This window comes from Stegodyphus dumicola, chromosome 12, assembly GCF_044657685.1.
Source record: "Stegodyphus dumicola isolate Sdum_Otavi_A_Nest chromosome 12, ASM4465768v1".
Lineage (NCBI taxonomy): Eukaryota > Metazoa > Arthropoda > Arachnida > Araneae > Eresidae > Stegodyphus > Stegodyphus dumicola.
In genome coordinates, this window is record NC_140779.1 from 106,406,855 (window position 1) to 106,430,839 (window position 23,985).

A 23,985-nucleotide genomic window follows, 5' to 3' on the forward strand; every position below is an offset into this window, starting at 1 on the left:
TTATATTCTTCAAGACTTAAAGACCAAGTTGGGGAAAGGACAGAAGAGAGTTGCGAAATTCTGGTGGCCAGTCCATGAATTATCGTCCACCACAGTTTAGTTCGAGCACTTCTTTATAGAGTCATTTAAAATATTTTTTATGCTGGGAATCATGAAGAATTAGCGATGTCTTCTTCGGATTTCGAACTACAGATCTCGTTATTTGGTTTGGTTATTTAAATATGACAAAGCCACGAGAGCTATCTGCCTAAGAGAAAGGATGCTTTCGTGGAGGACCTTCTTAGGGAAGCTAGTTCACATTCATATTACACATGGCGAAATCCAAGAAAACTAACCATGCACCCAGCGTGTTAGATTACACAGAAAGCAAGTCAATTACCACTATTCAGTGGTCTTAACCCCAGGGCGAAGTCCGAATCTCATGACTGCCAGACAAACGTGTATCCAATTACACTATGAAAGCATTTTGTAAAGATGATGAAAATTCCGTACAGAGTAGCTCAAGTCAATTATTTTTAGCATCAGAATATCAAATATAAGAGTATAATCTCTAGCAAATCTCTAGTAAAATATTTTGACAAAATCCATAAATCACGTTAAATGAAATATTAATCGTTTCTATTGTAAATGTCAAATACAGTGATTAACATCTAAGCAGATTATAACTAGGTAATATCTGTATTTTTAATAATGAATTTTAAATGCAGTTACAATTATATTTACATATCTGTGACTCTGATAGTTACCTTTGATGGGTTTACTGGTTGATTTAATGAATTTTAATTGGTGGTTAGTTAATAATTTTAATTAGATTTGATGGATCTGCATAATAGATTTTAATTGGTCGCCAATGATGACTTATTATTAATTGATTGAAGTGCCTCTCACTGAACAATCTAACACAGTTTAAAATGTAATCAGGATTTTGCACATTATCCGAGGCTTTTTAGTATATTAAAAATATAAGAAGCTGGGTTTGTCTCACGTCAAATAACGTTTGTATTTCTCTTTGAAGAGGTCAACGAACGAGGCAAAAGGTAACACACTTCACGAAATGGATAAAACTGACTCAGATATAGCAGATAAAGGGGTAAAAGAAAAAGAAATGAAAAGGATATAGTTCCGAATGAGAAGGGTGAAGGGGTTCCCAAGTCGGATCAAAGAAAAGGTGTTCTTGGTGCCCATTGTGAAGCCTTCATTCACAGATCGCTGGACACCTTTTGATGTCCGTTCTGGACATCTTCCTGCGTTTAAAAGTCTGTCCGTCTGGCCAATCGTTGGGAATTGCTCGAATATAATAATCTGTCGGTCATTTGTCCGGCTTCAGTTGACATGTAGGACATTCTCGATGAGCACGCATTTCTCAGCACCCGCCTCTCTCTCTCCTAATCGTACGGAAGCCATAACAAGGAATATGAAATTTTAGACCCATTTTAAGTATCCATTAAAAAGAAAAGAGCAAATAACTTACCTAATGCATCAATTCACATTAGCAATTATTAACTGAATTTTAAACAGCTATTCACAGTATAAAAATAAATAGTTCTAGAGGTCTTAAGTTTTAGCTCAACATCTAAAATGAAATCATAACATCAGTGAAACTGTACGATTTCTTTGTTATAAAATATTTATTCTAGAGAGAGGTAGACACATCCATTTCAAATCACAAGTATTAAGTCGTTATTTTTTTTTAAAGCAGGAGATGGGAAAAAGGTGCAGCGCCCTAGCTCTCCGGGACTCGAATCCTGGACCTCTCGAATACGCGTCGAGTATGCTTCCAATCCCACCACGAAGGCATGCAGAAAAGTTGGGAGGAAAAAAAGCTATGGAAATTTATAGCCCCTTGTTGTCAGAGTTGAACAAGTATGTTGAAAGCAAGTAGTTTCGAACAGGACGGAATTCCAATGTAATCAGTTATTCCATGAGTTTTTCAAGTTAGTTTCACATGTAATGCAAATATCTCCATGAAATGTCCTACATAAAAATTGTCTTAGCATTCATACGGAAAACAATTCTTACATATTTTTCCGTACATAATCTGATATTCAATGGTTTAATAAAGAGAAAAATTATACCTTTACTTGGTGTTAATTCGGTTAAAAGATGGCAAAATACGTTTCAAAAAATGTAATAGTCCGTTCTTTTTCAATAAAACGTTTTACTAAGTAACAACAAACTGTATGATAGAGAAGATTACATTTAAAGTACTTAATAAGAGGAAATGGGACAGGTTCAAAAGAACAGAACGTATCAGACTGTGAGAACCTGATTAAGACAGTCTGGGTATTCTAAGATATAGAATTCTTTGAGTAGAGAGAGGCATGTTCCATATGATGCAGAGAGCTCCCATATAAGTTGCTGACTATTCAAATAAAAATGTGAACAGCAACCAATTACAAGGTGTAATGAAATAATTATAAGTTATATTATATATATATGTTATCGTCAGTTATAAGTAAATACATCTGACCATATTTTTTTTTTTTTCGTTACAATATGAAATTTCTCTAACTGCATCTGTTGTCCATTCCTTGTTTTCCTGACTCACATGTCAGAAGTTAAAATCATTAATCTATAAACGGGCAGCAGAGGTGCGACTTTCTGTCCGTTCGACCTTCAGCTACCAACCTATCCATCAAGGGGGCCATGCATCAAACGGGGCCCGTGGCCTACATACATCCGAGAACAGAGGGGGGACTGATTTTCAGTATGTAAAGAGGGGCATCTTGTCTCACCTTGAAGTTCATGCATCATTGGAGGGGCCGGTAACGCTATGGGTGCCTGATTCTTCACCCAAAGGACGATAGTTTGTAGATGCTAAAGCTTTCAGGGATTTCTCCAAATTACATATTTGAAGCACGATCATAAAGAGAGCATCATCTAATGGGGAAAATGCGTTACAATAACTTTTATCAAAAAGCTTTATGTTAGAATGTAATTAATTGATGAAAACTAAGAATGATGGATATACTAAATTTCAAAACAATTTATATGCTAAAGAATACGGGTATTCTTGGAATTTGTTTTTTTTATATGTATGAATAAATAGTTTGTTGTTCTATGCTATATAAGTAGGTTCCGATTCTGTTAAGTTGGCAACTTAATTTTCTAAAATATTTAGAATAAAACTCCTTTTATCTAAATATGTGTATGCATAAAGTTCTATAAGAAGGCTTATGCATGTTCATGTTCATAAATTTGCGCAAGAAGAGAAGATTATCATCTGAAACATTAAACTTTAGAATTTCCGTGCTTTCAATAAAAATTAACTTGTAAGAAATGATTTATTTAATTCTTGGTAATAATTAGTTTCTAACTTTGGTAGAAACACACTTATGTCAGATATAACTACATTGAACAGTACAGTTTCTAATGAAAGGGATTCTAATGACACGATCATTTGATAATTTATTAAGTAACAGGTTTGTATATAGGATTAAATGCTGTATGTGTCTAGAGATGATTCCTTCTATTCTCCGAATAGACTCTAATAAATAATTTCTTTAAATCTCAATGCATAAGATTTTTCACAAGTTTTAAATCGTTAAAGATAGGAATATATAACTGTAATAAAAGATTCTTGATGTGAAGCAAAGTCTCTAAAGAAAATATGTTATACATAAGTTTTAAATTATGAGCTATTCTGACACTGGCTGTTTAGGAAATGATTAAAACGTAATGATTTTTCTAGCTTTCATGCACGATCGCCTTGCAAAGAGAAGGTACCATTTTTCGCTACATCATAGGTAGTTAAAAATGCACGGAGAACAGTAAAAGTGCAGATTGTATAACTTTAAATATATGTTTGTGTTGTCAATAGTAAACCGATTCGCTGAACTCTTGAGAATACATTGCTGAAATAACACGCTTTGAGTTATTTAGCTTAAAGCAGAAAACAATATCAAAACGAAATTAAAAGGTTCTAGAGTCATCAGTATTTTTGATGCTAGAAACGTGAAAATGTGCATTTTCCTAGCCCGGATTCGAACTCTGGGTCTCCCGAATATGCGTCGAATTTGCTACCAGTTACACCACAAAGGCATGATGAAATGACTGGAAAAAAATTACGCAATTTATAATTTCAAAATGGCCGAAGTTTTTCCGCAAATCAAATTAAAATGAAATAAAATCAAAAAATTATAAACCCTCATACTGAAATGTCTAAAAAGAATAGAAAATAATTTAAGAAATATTTTAACCAGAAAATATAAATTCTCTAAAACCAAGTTTTAAAATTTTTAATGTGGACTTTTTTAAGAATCTGAAGTATAGAGTAATTTAAATAATGCTTATATTTAATTTTCATTTCGTTTGAAACGAGTATGTTAATCCCTGCATGTGTATGTTACTGCAAATAAATCTGAATTCGAAACCTAGCCGTGAAAAGTGTAAGTTAATATATAAATATCTTATATTTCCTACTGAATGGGCAGAAAAAGATTAAAAATCACAATTTATATATTTTACTTACACTTCTGATTAACTTTGATTGAATTGCTTTTGAAATATATACAAACTAAAACGATGACTAAATTGTGGCCTTATGCCCATGCCTGGTCCAGTGTACTGCTCTTATTTTACTCAATCAGTTTCATCCTTCTAATTATGGGGACAGTAATTTCCGTTTTGAACATGTCTGGAAAATGTTATTATATCTGGTCAGCTATCATGTTCTCCAGTGCATTCAGAGAACTGCGAGAAGATTCACAGTTATTTAAAGTACAGAGCTTTTGAGAGAATCCTAATGTGCTTATATAAGAAAATGCAAACCTCGGCCCTGTTAAAATGAAAACTTACTTAGAATGGGATCGAAATTGTTTATCGCCATTTGTTGTGAAAATATGCCCCAATTCAGGGAGATCTTGCGTTGTTCTTTGAAATTAAAGAAATTTATAGACTTATTGTTCTTATTAAATGGCAAGTCAAATCATAATTGTGTTATGAATTATGGATAAAATGGAATTATTGACCACTGAATATGGTTATAAGCAATTTAATTAATTCTAAAGAACGGTTTTAAAAGAAGATTTAGGGCTTGCCATCTGATAGTAATCTTTATGATTTGATTGCCTTCGATCAATTTTAATCGATCATTACTGTTTTAGAGAAAAAATGTCAATCAAATATTTAAACTAAGCTCTTAATTAGAGAGTTCAGCTTCAACGTTCTTAATTTCGCTTAAATTTCGATGTCTGCCTTATCAGTATTTTGTTCTATTAAAATAAAATCATTTAATTAACGTAAAAGAGTTTAAGTCTTGTTGACCACTTCCTAAATATAAAGATGCCCCCTGTGCTTTAAGAGAGCCTCCGGAAGCGGGATGTTTCGCCACGAACTGTGACAATTTGTTGTCCGGCGTAATTGTCGGCTCTTCCGATATTTTGCAGCTGTTATGCAGGGGAGGGGATCGCAATATAATGTAAAATAAACAACGATGTGGACAGACGGTTGAAAAGGCTTGTGATGGATCTGCCCACAATGTAACGAACAGATGGACCTCACGACAACATGCAAAACAGGATGAATTTCTTGACAAGCTCGTGCGATGCTCGATGGATTCGATGCAGATTGCCATCTTTACAGATGACAGTTTGCACAACGGATAACACCGTCAGCCCTGAAATGATTTGAAGCTTTCGTGGATTCCAGTTTGTTTGTGAACATATCTTGGATTTGATGTTAATCTCTGATAGGGAAGCATTATGCATAAAAACTGTACAAATTACAAATGTTTCCTTCTGTCAAATTAAAATGTCAGTAGAAATCGAAACCAAATCCACACTATCATTCATCTTTTACTCCATATTTTAAAAAGTAAGATTGCCCATTAAGAAATGTAAGAACAATTGTTTAGTTAATCTTGCTATCATATATATTTAGTATCGTTTGCTAACGTAGTAATGCTAAAAAATACATAAATCATACAGTTTTAGATAATTTAAAGTATCTATTTAGGAGAGCACAAGTAAATTTGAACAATAAAATTTAACTGAGCACCGAAATAATATTCTTAGCCTGCTTAATTTTTTAAGCATTTTCAAGAAAAATTTACCGTTAATCTTTACTTATAACTGAAATTTTGGAATTTCAAAGTGCAAATAATTTATTTACGAATGAAATCTCAAATTAAAAAATAATTTCACATTATACTCTTATACTTTGGAAATAATTGATTAATGCAATGGATATATTGTTATTTAAAACTGTGTACGAGACACAATGTGTGAATGATTAAAGATTTGTGCACGATTTTTCGCGTCGCGGTAATAATATACGCAATATAATCATATACGCAAATTTTCAAAGCTTGAAACTGGTGCGTTGAAAGAATGTATAAATGAAGTAGCTTAGTGATGTTTGAACCTTCAGTGTTTATTACCAATGCAAAAGGTATAAGAAGGTATTTAGCTTGAGATGCCAAGGTTACTGACTGGAAACTTTAAGCCATCATTAAACAATGAAAGCGTATAAAGATGCACTTAATGATTTAGAGTTTTTGGAATGAGTTTCAAATTATCATAACAGTGATGGAGATCTATATAGAAACTACGTGAAATCAGTCAATAGAAACAGAGGATTCTTAAACGGCTGTTACTATTTGCTGCTAAACAATATCGTTTGAAGAGATTTGGTATTGGTGTCATTAGTGTCCTACACAATTTGGACAAAATATTGCTATTTGCGCACATATTCATGGTAGACTTATAAGGTACTTCTCTCGTCTTTTTAGCATGCCTTCGTGGTGTAGTGGTCGGCACGCTCGGCGCGTATTTGAGAGGTCCGTGGTTCGAAGTCCGACGAAGGCGTTGCTCATTTTTCATCTCTGCGTATCAAAAAAACCTAATGACTCTACAGACTGAATACCCACAGAACCGATGATAGCTTGATAAAATTTATTTTTACAAAAATAAACACTTTTTCTAGAAATTTTCCACAAAAATAAATAAATAAATAAATAAATAAAAATCTCTTACAGCTGTTCTCAGTATCACAGAGTGCAATCAATAGTTATACTTCAAACTTAGAACGTAAAATATAGCACAATGCCAAGCGCATATACTGAAAAACTAAGAGCTGCTGCTCTCTAGTGTCTTATAGTTTTTACCCGGCCGCCGAGAAATTTCTAGTACCTTCAGTTTCTCGAAATTACTGGAAGATATACATTAAAAGTTATATGTAAGGATCGGATGCGGTTGGAGTTACGGCCCACCAGCGGCCGAGCGGTAAAGTCGCTGAACACTGGTAGTTCGGTCCGAGGTTCGAATCCCGCGAACGGGCTGGCTGCATGGGCGTTTTCGTGGTTTTCCCCATGTGTAACGTGTATACGAGCCAGTTTCCCTTAGAAAGTCCTCCACGAAAGGCATCCCTCCCCTTAGGCAGATAGCCCTAGTGTGCTTTGCCATAATTAAAATACACCACACCGGTTGGAGTTACACACAGCAATCAGTTACAGTTATACAAAAACAAAACCCAAATGTCGCCAAGTTTGGCGGCTTTTTACGTTTTCTCGCCAAAACCATTGCCGTTTTGGCGATATCTCGCCAATTTAGCGAAATAGCCATTTACAGCAATGTTAAATGACTTCCATCTGTAATCTTGCTTTTCCGGCAAAGCTTCGGCTCTTTCAAGCATCTCATGTTACATTATATAAAAAATACTACAATTTCACATATAATTTCACTAAAACTATTTTACACATATGCAACATTCGTAATAAATTTTTGCTTTAAGGCGAAATTGTATTTTTTCAAACGCTTTTTCTTATAAAGCTTCTTAAAAAAATTATTTCTTTATTGTTAAAAATTGTTTCTTCATTGAACGCAGCAAATAAATATATTTCAGCTGCTCTATAACCATTATATGTTCTCTAGTTCATTAGTTGTTAGTTTATAGCGAAGCATTTGAGAATTTACTTCGAGAAGGATTTGATGAATAAGATTAGTGATACATGAAAGATTTGAAGTTGCAGATTTTATTAAATTTTATTCCTGCTTGACAAAAAATAAATAACCTAAATGAGTTACGAAATTTTGCGCTAAGAATTATCGCTTTCTTTCGAAATATATTTATACGTGAACAGCGTATTTTAACCGTTGAAAATTAATAACAAAAGAACTCAATTGACAGAAAACCATCTACGAAATGTGATGATAATTTCTAGTAATTTCCTCTCCAAGGCTACAACCTTTATCAAAATCGAAACGTCATCAAATGTCAAGTTGTAGCAAGAAATAAAGAAGTTTATAATTATTATAAAAAATCTGTACTTTCATTTTTGCATCGAAGAGAAATTTAATAAATTTAAGAAAAAGACTAAATTGATATTATTTGTTCTCAAGTTTTGTCTCGCGGGGTAAATATTTTCTGAAAATTTAGAAATTTTCATAATTGGTTTACTTTTATTTTAAATTAAAGTATCTTGCTTAATTATTAATGAAACATGTTGGAACTATTTGAAAGAAATGTCAGTATAATAATTTAATACTTAATTCACAATATAAATTTTAATTAGAAAATGTAGCCAATAAAAAGTGTCTTAGAGGTTCAGGTAGAAAATAAACCTAAATTTACTTTTTTTCCTTTTCGATAATATTATTATTGTTTACGTGTGTTTTGAAAAATTTTAGTTAGAGAACTTTAAAATTTAAAATATTTTTTATTTTATTAATAAAATTATCCATTTAATTTTTTAAAAACATTTTGGCCGTAAGCTGTTTTCAGATTGCGCTTTCGGCCGGCGTGCAATTTGAGTTTGTGACCACTGGCTTAACTAGCTGGAGAGTGATTAAAGCAATACATAATAACTGTCCACAGTCCACTGTTTCAGGTTTATTAATGCTTCCCAAATTCTTTGAAAACTAAAGATTCAAATGGTTAAGGCAAGAATGGACTAAAAGTACTGTGATACAAAGTAGTCCAAATTGTTTCGTGACGGCAACTGATATGATAAAAGACTTTTTAGATAAACTTGTACCAATCTTTCAGTGTTTACATATTGAGAGAAGCTATTTCTTTCAAGATGGCACCATACAATGCATTAACATTAATTTTTTCGCAGTTTTTTAGCTCTTCTAGCTCTAGCTAGAACTTCAAAATCTTTTATTTTCAAACTTAAGGATACACCGTATTTTTTGGCCTATTTCCCCCCTTTTTCATTAATTTTATTGTTCGAAAGTATCTTTGTGAGAATAATTTAATTTCTGTAGGAAGCGGTTATAGCAAGAACATAATAAATGAAATGTAGCCATGGATAAACTACGGGTAACTATCATAATGTTATTTATTTTTTAAAAAAATTACACCTCAGAAGGTTCAACATGACCTTTACAGGTAGTTTGCAAAATTTTTCTTCGTTAGTAAGATAAAAACATTCGCTACGTGTAATAATCCATATTAAAATTTAGAGGAGCTCTTTTCCTGAAAAATTGTGAAAGGGCAAACTTAACGCGAAAGTGGTATTATTGAGTAACTAAACAAAAAAAAAAAAAAACGTATTATTGCTTTATTGAATTTTGATAGTATCTTATAGTTTATTATTCATCAATTATTTTTTACAGTACTTATATATGTTGCATGAATGTGAGATAATATATAGTTTCACCACTGTCAACAGTTTGGCGGTAGGTTTTAGAACGTAATACTCGCGTATGTGGGAGCGACACAATACTTCTTAATGATTTCTCATTTAATAGTATCCCTAATATACATAATTTATTGATGTTTAAAATACATATGATTTATACTGTGCGTAACTCATAATTTTACAAACATTTGCTCCATTATTGCAACCAATGAAAAATATTTCTGACACTCCATATAACACGCTGTGCTTTTGAAAAGTAATTTTTTATATTTTATTAATTTCTCATTGCCTTCCTCTATCTTCTGTTTTCCTTTTGACACTTTAATATTTTTTTAATTGGTTGATCTCAAATTGCAACAAGTTTGATTTGTAGTCTCTTTCATCTACTTTTAACGAATTCTGGCACATCAACGTCGATAGGTTAGATCATTAAGCACTGGTAGTTCGATCTAGGTTCGAATCCCTGACGAGCGAGTTGGCTGCATGGGAGTTTTCCTAGCTTTTCCCATGCGTAATGAGAATACCAGCCAGAGAAAGTTAAAAAGCCGTCTATGAAGACATCCCTTCGATTAGGCAGATAGCGCTCGAGTGCTTTTTTAAAAATTTAAATAATCCAATCCGAGTTAATAAATCCTGTCTTCTTTCTGTCTCTTCTTCAGTTACCTTTAGTGTCGGTTCACTCTCATATCTTTATTCTCTTCTTTACTCTGCTCTAGCCTAATTAACATATCTTTGTAGGAATTCATTCATTAAACCTTTTTCCTTTTATGAAGTATTTGTTATTATCTATGCATAGTCGTATGCACCTAAAATTGTTTAAATATCATACGTTTTATTTGGGACGATTCAAAATCACCAAAATCACCCATAAAAAAACTAAACGTAATATACTTGGAATTTTATCTAAGAACTTTATCCACCAAATTGTTTTGAGACACAGAAATTGCATTTAGCCAAGAAACAAGCAAGAAAAACAGCAAAGCATGTTTATACAATTCATTTTCCCTGTCATTTATCCAGAGATTCCTGCTCAGAAATGTTTCAGTTTTTTTTTTTTTTTTTTTTTTTTTTTTGTGGGAAAATAAAGAGATGGAGAGGTCTTGCGTAGAAGCCTGTATTCGATTGAGAACTTTATGCAGATTTTCCCAAATGAGGCGAGTGCACAAAAACTCTGGACTCCGAAGAAGGGGGAAATGGTGCAATTTCTGCTTCTAAACTGGTTTTACGATCAAATGCGGAGCTGACTCGATTTGACAGTGATTGATGCTCACTGCACGATCTGTGGAATATTTTAATTTCCTGTGAGGGCCTTCGGACGGACCCCCTTCCTCACTGGACAAAGTCCCCTAACTCTTTCCCTCCCTCACGTGTTTTTTTCTGAAGAAAGGAACACACTCTCTTTTTCGATACTCTATCTCATTCCTTGTAGTCTTATTGATGCTTGGCATTTCTTTAAAAAAGGAGGCTAAAAAAGAAAGACTACGCTAAGAGAAGCTGATGGCAGCTTCTTATGCAGAAAATAAGAATTACTACATTGTCATCAATAATTCTGTTCAGGAAGCTAAGAATATTGTGAAGAACGGATATATATCACTTGATCTATATGTCTCAAGAGAGCTCTAATATACGGAAAATTCAGTTAATTGGATTGCTTCTTTTTAAGTCAAGTAAAATTAATATTATTTATTTACATTTATTACATTGCAATAAATTAAGGATACCAGTCATATTGTTAAAAAGTTACTGAATTAAGTTAAATGTACACAATTTCTAGATTGGCTTACATTGCTAGATAAATATCATAGCCTCGAAGTCGATAAACAATAGGGAAAAGGGATTGTATATTATATACTGGCCTACTGGTTTTACTGTTTTTGTTGTTGTTTTTTAACTCCATCGCTTCATGAGTGATTTTGTATTTTAATTAATGACAAGGTAATGTATCAAGTTAACGTTAGTTGACAGAAGGCATGATCGCTTTGCTTTAAGCAAGTAAAAAAATAATTCTTCCTTTAATTTTAGTACAGGAAAAATAAAAATGCGATAATATGTTTAGTTTTACCGCAGATTTAAATAAAAACTAATTTCGTTGTTTTGATTTGATTCAAATCTGGTGTGCATTCAGGTAAATTAAAATAAAATAAAATAAAATTCTGAAATCATTCAGATTTTAAATTACGCCTAAAACGGCGTTTTTTAACGTTTCATGTGTTACCTTTATTTATTAAATATCATGTTCTTCACACTTAAATTACAAAATTCAATTCAACAGCAATATCGCAAAATAATTTAAAGGGAGCATATCTTTAGAATTTTCGATACACAGTCTCGCGCGCTGGAGATAATTTTTTTTTTTTTCGTACAGTGTTGCCATTTCTCGCTATGAAATCGTCGAGTTTATTGATCAAACATGCGTTAAAAGTTTACAAAATATGAAACAGATAATAAAACTAATTCGAATTTCAAAATTTGGGCTTTCAGATGCCCATATTAGAGTGGAGGTCTGCGTTATTCAAAATTTGATGTCTCTAGGTACCGTTGTTTTTTCACAGTGCGAGAAGCATACATGCATTCATGCAGATTCTTCATTATTTAATTTCTTTAAATATAATGCAAGACTCTAATATTTGCTGGCAACAATCTGAAAAGTAAAACGCCGTTTCTAGTGAACCAACGCAAAATGCGAAAACGAAATTAATAGCCTTTTTCAGCAAGTTTCCCCCTTTGGGATATAAATTCATAAATGAATTTCGTTAAAAATTGCTGAGATTTTGCAAAAATGAAAATATTTTTAATGGGATAAAATTTATTAAAACAAAATAAGATAAACGATATCTTCCTTACTTGCATTGGAATAAATATGTATTTGGTCTACAGGAAAAGTTAAGCCAGTATCTCCGAGTATCCGAATGGACTGTAGTTCCTTTGGCATGGATATTAGAAGTTATATCATATTTTGATTTTCAAAATTAGCATATTTAAAGATGCAGAAATTTAGGTTTCATTTTTTGTAATTTTAAATCGATAGCGCTTGATAAATTAAAGGTGCTTAGCTTAAAATTCTTTTTAGGAGTTAAACTAAAATCTGCACATCAAGATCAGGTTGCAAATTCTTTTGAATCTTGTAACTTTCATACTTTTTTATTTATAAGTTTTTAAAGTTTGTGAAATTTTAATGGGAAACTGTTTATGATGTTATATTATAATCTGACATTTTCAGACTGCCCTTTTTCTTTGATTTTGTTCTCCCAGTTTTAATTATAATTTAATTATAATTCGGTACAAAAGGCGATTGTGACAGACATTTAAATGCGAATATCAGAAATTATTATAAAATATCTGAGCTTGTATATTTGAGATCAGTTTCACACTTTAATTATATGATTAATAATTCAAATTTTTGGAATATGTAACGTTCTAAGTTCTACTGAAATGTGTCGAAACGAAATGCCCTTTTATCTTCATTCCATGCCTCTTATCAAATCTGTATCTACTGTCGTTTAACTCTTCCTTTCTTATATTCATAATTATACTCATAATTATGGAATTTGGTTAAAAATATTATATCTAAGACATGTAATTATTTCATTTTGGTTCAGTTAAAATGTCTGATATATTTTTAAAATTTTAAGGCTATTTTACTGAATTATTTCTCTTCATAAATATTTGCTTCGTTGTACCAAGCTAATGAATTCAATAACTGAATAGTGTTAATGGAAGAATCGTGTTACGGAAAGCACGGAACTTAATTATAATGAAATATCGTTAAATATACATTGGTTTATCACGAAATCTTTAGTAAGTGTATAGATGACAATTATATTCAAAACTGAAAATGCTTAAATAATATCTAAATAATTATAAATTTCAAACGTTTTTTCCTGGGAGAGAAAAGAGTCTAGAAAAACGTAAATCCTACAAATTTTTATCACAGGCTAAAATTGACCTAACAAACTCTCGTTGTTATATAGCTTCTGCTTTAACAACAACTTCTGCTATAATAACTTTTTACTATAAAGTCTGAGACTATAATAGTTGCTGCAGTTTTATGGTGTTTAAAATTTTTGAGTTAATTTTAAAATATAATAATAATAACGTGCATAATTAAAATAAAATCCTGTATTAAAACAGATGCAAATAATTAGACAAATTAATTTTGCTTTGATTTTATGTAAGTAAATAAAAAAAATTATGAAATTATCTTATGCGTTTCTTTAAAAAACCCTGAGTGCTATATTTTTAAACTTTTAATTCTATTTTCTCACCATCATTTTAACATTCAAAAAGACTTTTTCTTTGTATAATATTTCTTATGTATGTATTTTCTCTTTTATTTATACATACTTAAGAGTTACATGGTAATTATCATAATTCTAAGGTAATTATCATAATTCTAAGGACATGGAAACGCAACACACAGATGCGCAGCACAGAAAGCGAATATAAAACAAAAATTTGTGATGTATATTATAAACTAAAAATGACATATTTATTTATTTATGTATATAGCAGAAAGAAAAATGAATGAATATCACATCAAAATATAAAATTTCGTAGAGCGGGAAATAAATTTTACGATGTTGAACACAAGGAATCGATTGTATTTGAGCTTAAATTAAGAAATACAAAAACGTAAAAATTATATTATTCAGCTGAAAATAACAGTATCTTTTCGGAACATTAACTTAACATATTTCTAGCACTTTGTACAAGCTTGTAAACTGTAATAATTTATATTGTACTAAATCTACTTTTTTCTTCTTTTTTTCAGAACCAAGCACTTATACATGTAGTACATGTAAGCAAACGTTTACGTCGGCATGGGTGTTGGTACAACATGCTCAGCACATGCACGGAATGAAGATCTACCTCGTGACACCCTACCATGGCGGACGGAGTTCATCGAATCCATCTTCCTCGGTAGTGCCTCCATCAGGGCCTCCTCCTTCTCTTATCAACAACAGCAGCAGTAGCATAGGCATACCTCTACCCCCGGTGTTACCTCCGTGCTCCATGAATGGCCCCAGTCATCATCAGCATGCCCACCACCATGGCGTCTTACCTCAGCAAGCCCTCTCTCTGGAAAATCACCCAGCTCTGCAACTTCTACGAATGCCACTGGGAGAGAGACAGTTTGCCCCTGGTTCGCTCAATGCTCCTAATCTTTTCGCCCGGCCGTCTAGTCAAGATTTCCGCGTCGATATGCTAGCGACATCCTCTGCTGGCAGTGGCAATGGCAACAACAGCGCGGAAAGTAGTCAACAATTTCATCGACTCAATCACCATCACCAACAACACCACCCACCCCACAGTGCTTCCTCTCTACCTGGACTAGGAATAGGAAGTTTTGAGCCCCATAATCCGTTCATCGACAGGGGACCTCTCGGACTCGACACGAGACCTAGACCACCTCCTATGAGCTTAGGCTTTGAGCCGCAGATGGACTTTTATTCGCAGAGACTCAGGCAACTGGCGGGAGCCACGAGTCCTACTACAGTAACAGCCTCTCCGCGCAAACTCACCCCACCTTTCACACACCCTCCAATGTCTTCCTCTTCTCAGCCTTCCACTCCTACTTCTACGCCTCAACCCGTACTGAATCTCCACAGTTCTTCTGGTAGTACACTTACACCAGCTTCCAACCACCAACACAATAACAACCAAGCTCACAGAGGGTCTTCTGCATCATCCACTAGCAGCAAAGGTGGTGGAGCCACAGATGCAGCAGAGGGCTCCCCTAAGTTGCTCAAGTCATGGTCTTGCGAGTTTTGTGGTAAAGCATTTCGGTTTCAAAGCAATCTCATAGTGCACAGACGGTCTCACACAGGCGAAAAGCCTTATAAGTGCCCAATCTGCAGGCACTCGTGTAGCCAAGCCAGCAAGCTCAAACGGCACATGAAGACTCATCAGAGCAACAACGGTAAATCTACACCAGGTTCTGAAAATAACAGCATGGAATCTCCTAGATCAACTCCTGATTCTACATCAGAGCAGGGAAAGGAAAGAAATAGGCAAAGACGAAGGAGTCTTGATGAAGATGAAGATGCTTCAGATGGACAAACAGCGGACAACGAAGAAGAAGAAGAAGATCTAGACGACGAGGATGAAGAAGAAGAAGAAGATGAACTTGATGATGAAGAAGATCTAGATGATAGCAACGAAGTTTTGATGGCAGAAGACCTTAGTACAAGGGGACCAACAAGTTCCACTCCCGTTCCTAGAAGCTCACCTACCTCGGATCAAAACAAAACACAGAAATCCACACCTGAGGATGTGGCAGCCAACAACGACAATAACAGTAGCAACACTATTAGTGTGAGCAATGGCGAGAACGGTAATAATAGTAGAGAAAAAGATAGTTCGAAACCAGAACCTAGGCATTCTCTTTTAAGTGAAGTCATGGACAAGATAGGTTTGAGCAATATCCAACAGTACAATGAAGCTTACCAAAAAGCTTTAGAAGAAAGCTCATTGAAAAATTCTTCGAAAGAAGAAACTGACACGCCAAGTCGAGGCAGGACACCAGTGACAGAAAACGGGCCCGAGAAGCTTAATAACCGGGAAGATGGCAATAATACAAATAGTCACGGAGGCAGTAATAAATCACTCGCTCTCCTACCACATTCGATGGACTTTGGCCATGGTTTCTTCGGTGCCTTCGACTATCATCATCACCATCACCATAACGCGTTTGAGGCAAGCAAACGGTTAAAGTTGGACATTGCTGACCACTTACGAAGCAGCAACGACAGAGATTCTCTGTACGCTGGTCTGTGGTTACCTTCTGTTCACGGAGCTGCTCACAGAGACCTATTCGATACGACGGATTTGTCCCGCCACAACAAATCTTCCTCTTCTGAAAGTGCCTTGAAGTCTGTCACTCCCACCAACATGAGTAGCAGGTCGCTGAGTCCCAGACCCGGTACCAGCGGGGGCGGAGCATCGGTCACTCCAATACCCGGCCTCCTGGTCAACTCCTCGAAAAGCGGTAGTAGTTCCAAAGAGCAGCGCCGCAACGATACCTGCGAGTATTGCGGCAAAGTCTTCAAGAACTGCAGCAACCTCACTGTTCATCGGCGGTCTCACACAGGCGAAAAGCCATACAAGTGCGAGCTGTGTAGCTATGCGTGCGCGCAGAGCTCGAAACTAACACGACACATGAAGACACACGGACGTCTGGGAAAGGACGTCTACCGGTGCCGATTCTGCGATATGCCCTTCTCGGTGCCGAGCACTTTGGAAAAACACATGAGGAAGTGTGTCGTGAACCAAAACGCGACCGGTGTTTCCTACATGGACAGAGACTCGGATTCCAAAGATCTAACGTGAGACTAATAACGTCACCACTGACCCTAAATAGAAGAATTTAAATCTAAGATATTATTTTTCAATTTCTATGTGATGTGGAATTTCTGGTTTATTTTTGGGGCCTTGGGCCCGCCGTGTTCAAAGACTCTCCTATATTTAAAGACTGACCCCGAATAATGGGATTCGCAAAGAGTCGTGCGTGATCGTGTAAGCGTGTGTTCTTGTGTGTCGGTTTTAAACCTAAATCACACACTATCCTATAAATATTTAAGAAGAAAAAAATACGAATACAAGCCTTCCCTCACTGTTGTATGATGACCACGTGTTACATTTTTCTATGTGTGACTAAAACTCGACTTTTAAAGTAAAGAGTTTTTAGTTATAAAAGTTTGAGTATTCGTTAGGCATAGATATAGACTGTTTTTGAAATGTCTTTTTAGCGTTTTGATATAAAAAATTAATACGATAGGTCTCTAAATTTCTGGACCTATTTTTCATTGAGTGCTTCTGTTTTTCATTTTATGCTACGGACCAAAATATATTTTAAGATTCCCTCCCCTACAAAAGGAAATATAAAGTCTGCTGCGTATTATTTCCTTCAGTGTCTGAAGCTAAGTGATTCGAGTACTTATCTTTTTTAAGCTGCTTAAAGTTGAATTAACTGGTTACGTTATTCGTTGTTATGTTAACAAATTATCTTTCAGAAATTTTCATTGTTGGGAAAGGACTCATTCAGAGTTAGTGCTTTCGAGAATAATATCTAGTCTTTATTCAGAGATAAACGCAAATAATAGCATCTCTTATTTCAGTAAGTCATTTCGTTATGAAGTGATTTTAATTAACAAGATGGACAATCACAAGAGATTGTTAATAAAATTTTTGTCCTTTTCAGATACATATTTATACTTTTTTAAAGCAACGTTCGATTGTTCTCCGAATTCAGCAGTTACAAGAGATCACGGAAAAGTTTATTTTAAATATATCCCAAATCCTGTATTCATGTATTTTTCAAAGACTTTGCTTTTATTGTGTGTGATTACTTTCATTTCTTGTAGATGTTTGTACTTCATTATGCTTATAATTACACAAAATACTATTGTAAGAAATATCATTTTATATATTAATTAATTTTCATGTATGATTTTTTTTAAAAAGTTAACTAAATTATCCATTTATTTAAATAATCCATTTATTTATTTAAATTCTTTCTACAGCAAATAGGCTAATAGCAGTGAGTGCTAGTGACTTTTAAATCAATCATTTATTTTCCTTTGCTTGGCATTTTTTCTTTCACTTTTAGTCAGCAGATACAGCAACAAGCAGGCATATTAAATGACATGAATTATTTATATCTTTTTTATAAAAGAAATATGTTATCATATTCTGAAATATTGCCATGCAGTGTTGTGAAATTTCGATCGAAAACTTTCAGGTGTGTTACTATTGTGGCAATAACACTGGTGACTATGTATTGTAATTAACTACATTAACTTACTATAAATCTTTGGGTATAATTAAAAACCCATTTAACCGCAAATACCTCTGCTAATTCCTATATGTAAGCAAGGTCTCGGTTCTAAACGTAAATACATATCACCATTTAATACTGAATAAAAATAATAAATAATTTTGAATAATGTTTGTGTGCATAAATGTAAGGAAAATTATCTATTTCCATTCTAAGTACTTGTAAATTTTGCCTTATTTGCAAGCAACACACTTCAAAAACAATTCATTGCGATTTTTCATACAATCAATAAATCCTTAATTTTTCTAAAAATTTATCCATTTTAGCCTCATTTAATTATTTAAACTTATTTCTGTTTAGTTATTTCTAAAAACGTCTTATTTTTAACAACGTTTCTCCTCAATCTTTTTTACCAAATTATACACAATAAAACGTAAGCAGTATTATTTGGACCATAGTTTCAAAATTACTGCTGCCAATAATTTATTAAAATATATTTGAATTAACTTTGTAATTTATTTTAATACATTTTCTAACCCGATTTTTCCAAACGGTTATATTTTAAAATTAAATCTTCTTTTAAAATATTTCAAAAAGCAGTTTTTAACAAAATATTACTGAATGGGGTTTGTAAAATCTGACTGAAAATTTTAATATGTAGGAGAAATTACATTTTATAAATTGCTAAAATTTCTAAAATTTACCTGTTTCTTAGCAAATATTTTATTTTTGAAGAGATTTTTAGACCAGTTACCGACGAATTATCTTCAATTATAATTATCTTTAATATTAAGTTTTGAGCAAACATAAAAATACCGCTGTCCTTAATATCTTTACCATTTAATTTTAATCTAACATTTGTTTAGTTCTTTTTTCTTTTCCTCATACCTTTGTTCAATACTAACTTTGCTCTTGGTTATAAAATCTCAAGCGAAGCATAGTAACTATCATGTAGATATTTCCTTACATTTATCCTTATATTTAATTCAATATAAAGCATGACTTTTTGTGTAGCTGTTCTTATGCATGTTGAATATCTCCTCATGCTTAGACTATGTGTGATATGCATTTACAAAACAGAGATCAGAGATTTTGCTTTTGCTGTCCTAGCTCACCAGGGTGACGGTCTAGTAAGTACTGCTTCTTGGATACTGCAGTAAAAGATTCCTATTATCTGGTACGTGCAAGAGTACACAGTTTGGTATTCAAGCATCTGAAATTGTAATAAATGTCAGCCACTTTCACTGCAGATTTTGCAAATTTTTCTCTATATATTAAAAGAAACTATACCAATATCGATTATTTGAGAGATGAAAAATGGCTATCAAACTCGATAATAAAGCATTTGTGAATTACAGTAAGTTGCAGTTTACATAAAAATTTTATAAGTCTTGAAAATGATCCATGATCTGCTTGCATTTATTTATCGCTGCTTGCATTTATTTTAAAAATTATTCAAATAAATTATGTACTAATTATCACTGGGATCAACAAAATAGTCTTTATTAACAAATAAGCTTTTGTATCACAAAAAATTCTAAAATTTTTATCCAGATAAATGAGGTAAAATTATAAGTGAAAAATATCCTCTTATTTATTAAATCACATAAAATACAAAGATGATTCACTTGAAAAAACTAGAACGTAATGTATATTTTTGGTTATACAAATAAAATTCTCTTGGCCCTTTTAATACGATAATATTAAAAGTATTCAATTTATTGCATGTGGTACACTTAGGGAATTCAAATTTAGTTCTTTACTTTTCATTGAAAATATGTTAAAATTCAATGAAGCATGCGGTTTAGGTGCATTGATCATAAAATTTGCTAATTAAGATGCGATGCCCACGTAACTTGCTTACGTTTAATATGCTTACCACTGAGGGCTTTCTAAGTAAAACCGTTTAATATCCCATCACAATAAAGAGCATAGATAAAAGCCTCGTGTCCAGCAATGCCCAAAACTATGATACCCTTGAATACTGATAGTCAGGCTGTAACCTCACGAAACTCAATTGGAATCTTTCAGTTGGTTATACATGCTTTATTTCTTAACAAATTAACAGATAACGCTTAAAATTTTGGAATATCAACACAAAAATATCGATAAGATATTTAAATCCAATTAAAAGTGCAGAATTATAGTAATTTGATAATAACTATTAATTGGAATTGTAATTTGATAATTGATAATCTATAATTTGATAATTGTAATCTGATAATTGATAGTTTTAATAATTGTAGTATGATAATTGATAAATGATAATTTTAATTTGTAATTTTGCATATCTGCAGCGTAAGTGAAAATTCATGACAAAATTTTGATTGACGATGTTTGCTGAAGAAAGTCTGTTGAAAGAGTATTTAAAACTAAATGGTGTACTCTACTTTTCCTATTTCGGACCTCATAACTGCTAGTTTGCTCTCAATTTGGGGCAGCTAAAAACTAATGTAACCTACCTCTAAACAATCTATAAATAGTAATGGTGTGTACTCTAATTTCTTATGGTTTACTAACTATTTTTACTGCACGTTTCGAATATTTAGATGGACTATCTTTGATGAACTAATTATCTAGCACTATCGTTGCCAGTTTATGAAGAAAAAAAAAATTCTTCATGTGTGGTGTGTTTCATACTAACAAAATTTATTCGCGTCCTTGTACAGAATACAGTTGGTGTTGTTTCAATTTGCTGTCCACAGTTTTCATTTTGTGAGGCTGATATCAGGAAATTTAGATCCGATACAATTTGGTTAATCAATATCTGTGTGATTCAATTTAATTATATCATTGATTTTTTACACGAAACGGACATTTGATTATTCCTAATCGATTTGCTCAAATAGTGTGAAATGACATTTGTGTAGTATGCTTCGAATTTCAGAGTGTTTAATTGTGTTAGATTCATTTTTGTATTTTGTATATATAAAGAAGCATAGTGTTAACTAGTTCATGCGTAAGCCATATATCTTAATAAAAATGCATTCATTTACAGAGATCTTCGTTCAAGGTATTAGCTGCCGAAGTTCTTTTGGCTTGCTTCTAAAATGCGCTTGGCGCCATCTATTAGAAATGTTTTGTACTAAATCGGAATCTGTATACATAAATTAGAATTATGTATAGTCTAGTTTGTTAACGCTATGCTTTATCAAAAGTTCTTAAAGTTCACTATTTGAAGTTTGTTTAATTATTAGCGGCTGAATTTCCTTTTAATATTTGTTATTTATCCAAGTTCTTCCATTTGTAGTTACATCTATGTTGAAATTATAGAAAAATGTGTTTTTAATACTACAAATGATTTCCGAATTTAAGATCATTTAAATGACTCAAAAAGTGCAATAAATAAAAACTTAAAGGTTCAAAGGAAGAACCTCACTAACTATTAATTTGGTTGAAAAGGTTATATTCATTCTATGTGATGTGTTTTAAATATGTTTTCAATGATGTATTTTAAAATGCCATGTTATAAATTTCTTATATATCTTACTGTGAGTTAAAAATGCATCACGTTCTTGTATATTCACATGCACTGCTACGCACGTGGTTTAATGCATCTGATGATTCTTATTTTACTAAGTCTTTTTTTCCATCAAATGTGAATATGAAATAAAGTTATCGAACATTTGTATATTTCCAAGCAGCATCCAGTAGTGAAAACATTTTTACAGCGGCTATTATTGAAGTGAATAAACATTTTTAAAGACTCATTTTTTAAATGCACATAACTCAGATATTTTACTGGAAAACTAAGGAAATTAGTTACAAGAATTATTATTGCTAAGAGCCATCGAACAATATTTCTTCATTCAATCATACAAATGAAATGACTATGTTAATTTTTTATTCATTATTTTATGTATAAAAGCATAAATATTTTTTAAAATTTCATGGAAGAAAGGCGTGATATATATCTCTAAGAAATTTTGCTTTTTACATACGGAAGATAATTTGATTTTTTTTAATTTTTTGATTCATTGTAATTTTTAATTATGAATTCGCTTGTTAAGTGTTATAGATATGTAAGAGTGGAAAGAGATTTTTATAAAATGTGTGCAACATCTCGAACTTAAATTTTAATAATATTTTATAAATCCAAAATTCTAAAGAAATAAATACTGTTTCATTCTAAATTAACGATGCACATAAGGCAGTAAGTAACAAAATTATTTCAATCACTAACATGTTTACAATAACCATAGAAACTGCATTTTAATTGATCTCTGATTTCTTACTTCACATTTTTCAATAAGCGCTTAGATAAGTTTTAAATACAAAAACTTAATTAAATAATATAGATAGTTTACTTCATCGGTATATTTCGCCGAGTTTGTGCCAAAACATTTTAATCAAATATATCTATATTTATTAAAAGGAAAATTTTATTTCATTTATATCAGTTACAAATGCAGTTTAAATTAAATGCATTAAAATTCTTCTTTTATAGTTTATACATAATTATAATGATGATAATAATAACAATAATAAAGGAACTTTAATTTTAAAGGTAAATTTATTTTGCCTCTTTCTGAAATTAACAAGCTGCTTCTTTACATATAATCTGAAACCATTTGCTTAAAAATAACAAAATTTTAACTTAAAAAAGGTATAAAATATTACTATTACATTACAAGTTTAAACAAATACCTGGAAAAAAATCTTTCTATTTTCTGATATTGAGTGTTTGTTAACAAACTGAATTATCAAAACTCCAACTAATATTAAATACTTACTATATACACTTTTATTTAATTCGGAAACCATATTGTAACAAAACACCAGTTTTCATTAAAAATTGTTATATCTATTAAACCTCACCTAAAGCTTAATTTCATATCTTAAATCATGCTTACGCATCACATGTAACAATACAACTATTTTCCTATCATTGGAGGGTATATTATAAAGTATAATTATTATACGCGAAGACAACTTTTTCTCATTTCTTCATATGCGTTACTAAAATAGAAAGTTTCATTTTTATATCTAAAACAACTGTGAATCGTGGATTATTTTTCCATAGACATTTATGTATTTATCAATGAGAGAGCGAGAGAGAGAAGAGAGACACGTAAGTCATAAATCCTGAACGACTTTTTGTGATTTTGCACCCGTGCTGTAATAAGTAGCATTTAGAGAAAGAAAAGAGTACAGAAACTTGTTGGCCTTACGTTTTCTTAAGAGGTTTGTTAATTGATATTGAATTGATTAATCTCATTACATGCATGTTCTTGTACATTACTATGTTGTGAAAACAGATTTTTATTTATGGACGAAGATTGAATATAAATTAAAATCTTGCTGGAATGGATATGTTTGTGTTTCATCTCACTAATGCAATATAACATGGTCCTAACACTCATGACTCTTTATCCCTTCTTTTTCCGTCAATTAATGTAACATATCAGCTTGTCATTAATACTCTAAATGTCAGAACTCATTAACTATAGCATGAATATATTTACAATGACCTTAGTCTTTATTTAAAATCAATAATTTAAAATACATGTGTAACTCCAGATTTCATCTTAATATAAAAGATACTGAACCCGGAAAACATTTAAATACGTCAAGAAACTTAAGGCAATGCATCTTTTGATAATATGAATATTAACAATGGCTATCA

At 32.3% G+C, this 23,985-nt stretch overlaps 1 protein-coding gene across 3 annotated transcripts in view; it reads left to right on the top strand.

The window, feature by feature from the left end:
• LOC118203969 (BCL11 transcription factor A-like) overlaps positions 1–23,670 on the top strand; it is a 333,290-nt gene extending 309,620 nt beyond the window's left edge. For all 3 annotated transcript variants that reach the window (XM_085806753.1, XM_085806754.1, XM_035376285.2), the window contains one exon: positions 14,355–23,670. In XM_085806753.1, the coding sequence (XP_085662879.1) occupies positions 14,355–16,912 (2,558 nt within the window). In that variant the 3' untranslated portion in view covers positions 16,913–23,670. The remainder of the gene's footprint in view (positions 1–14,354) is intronic.
• The last annotated feature ends 315 nt before the right edge of the window (positions 23,671–23,985 follow it).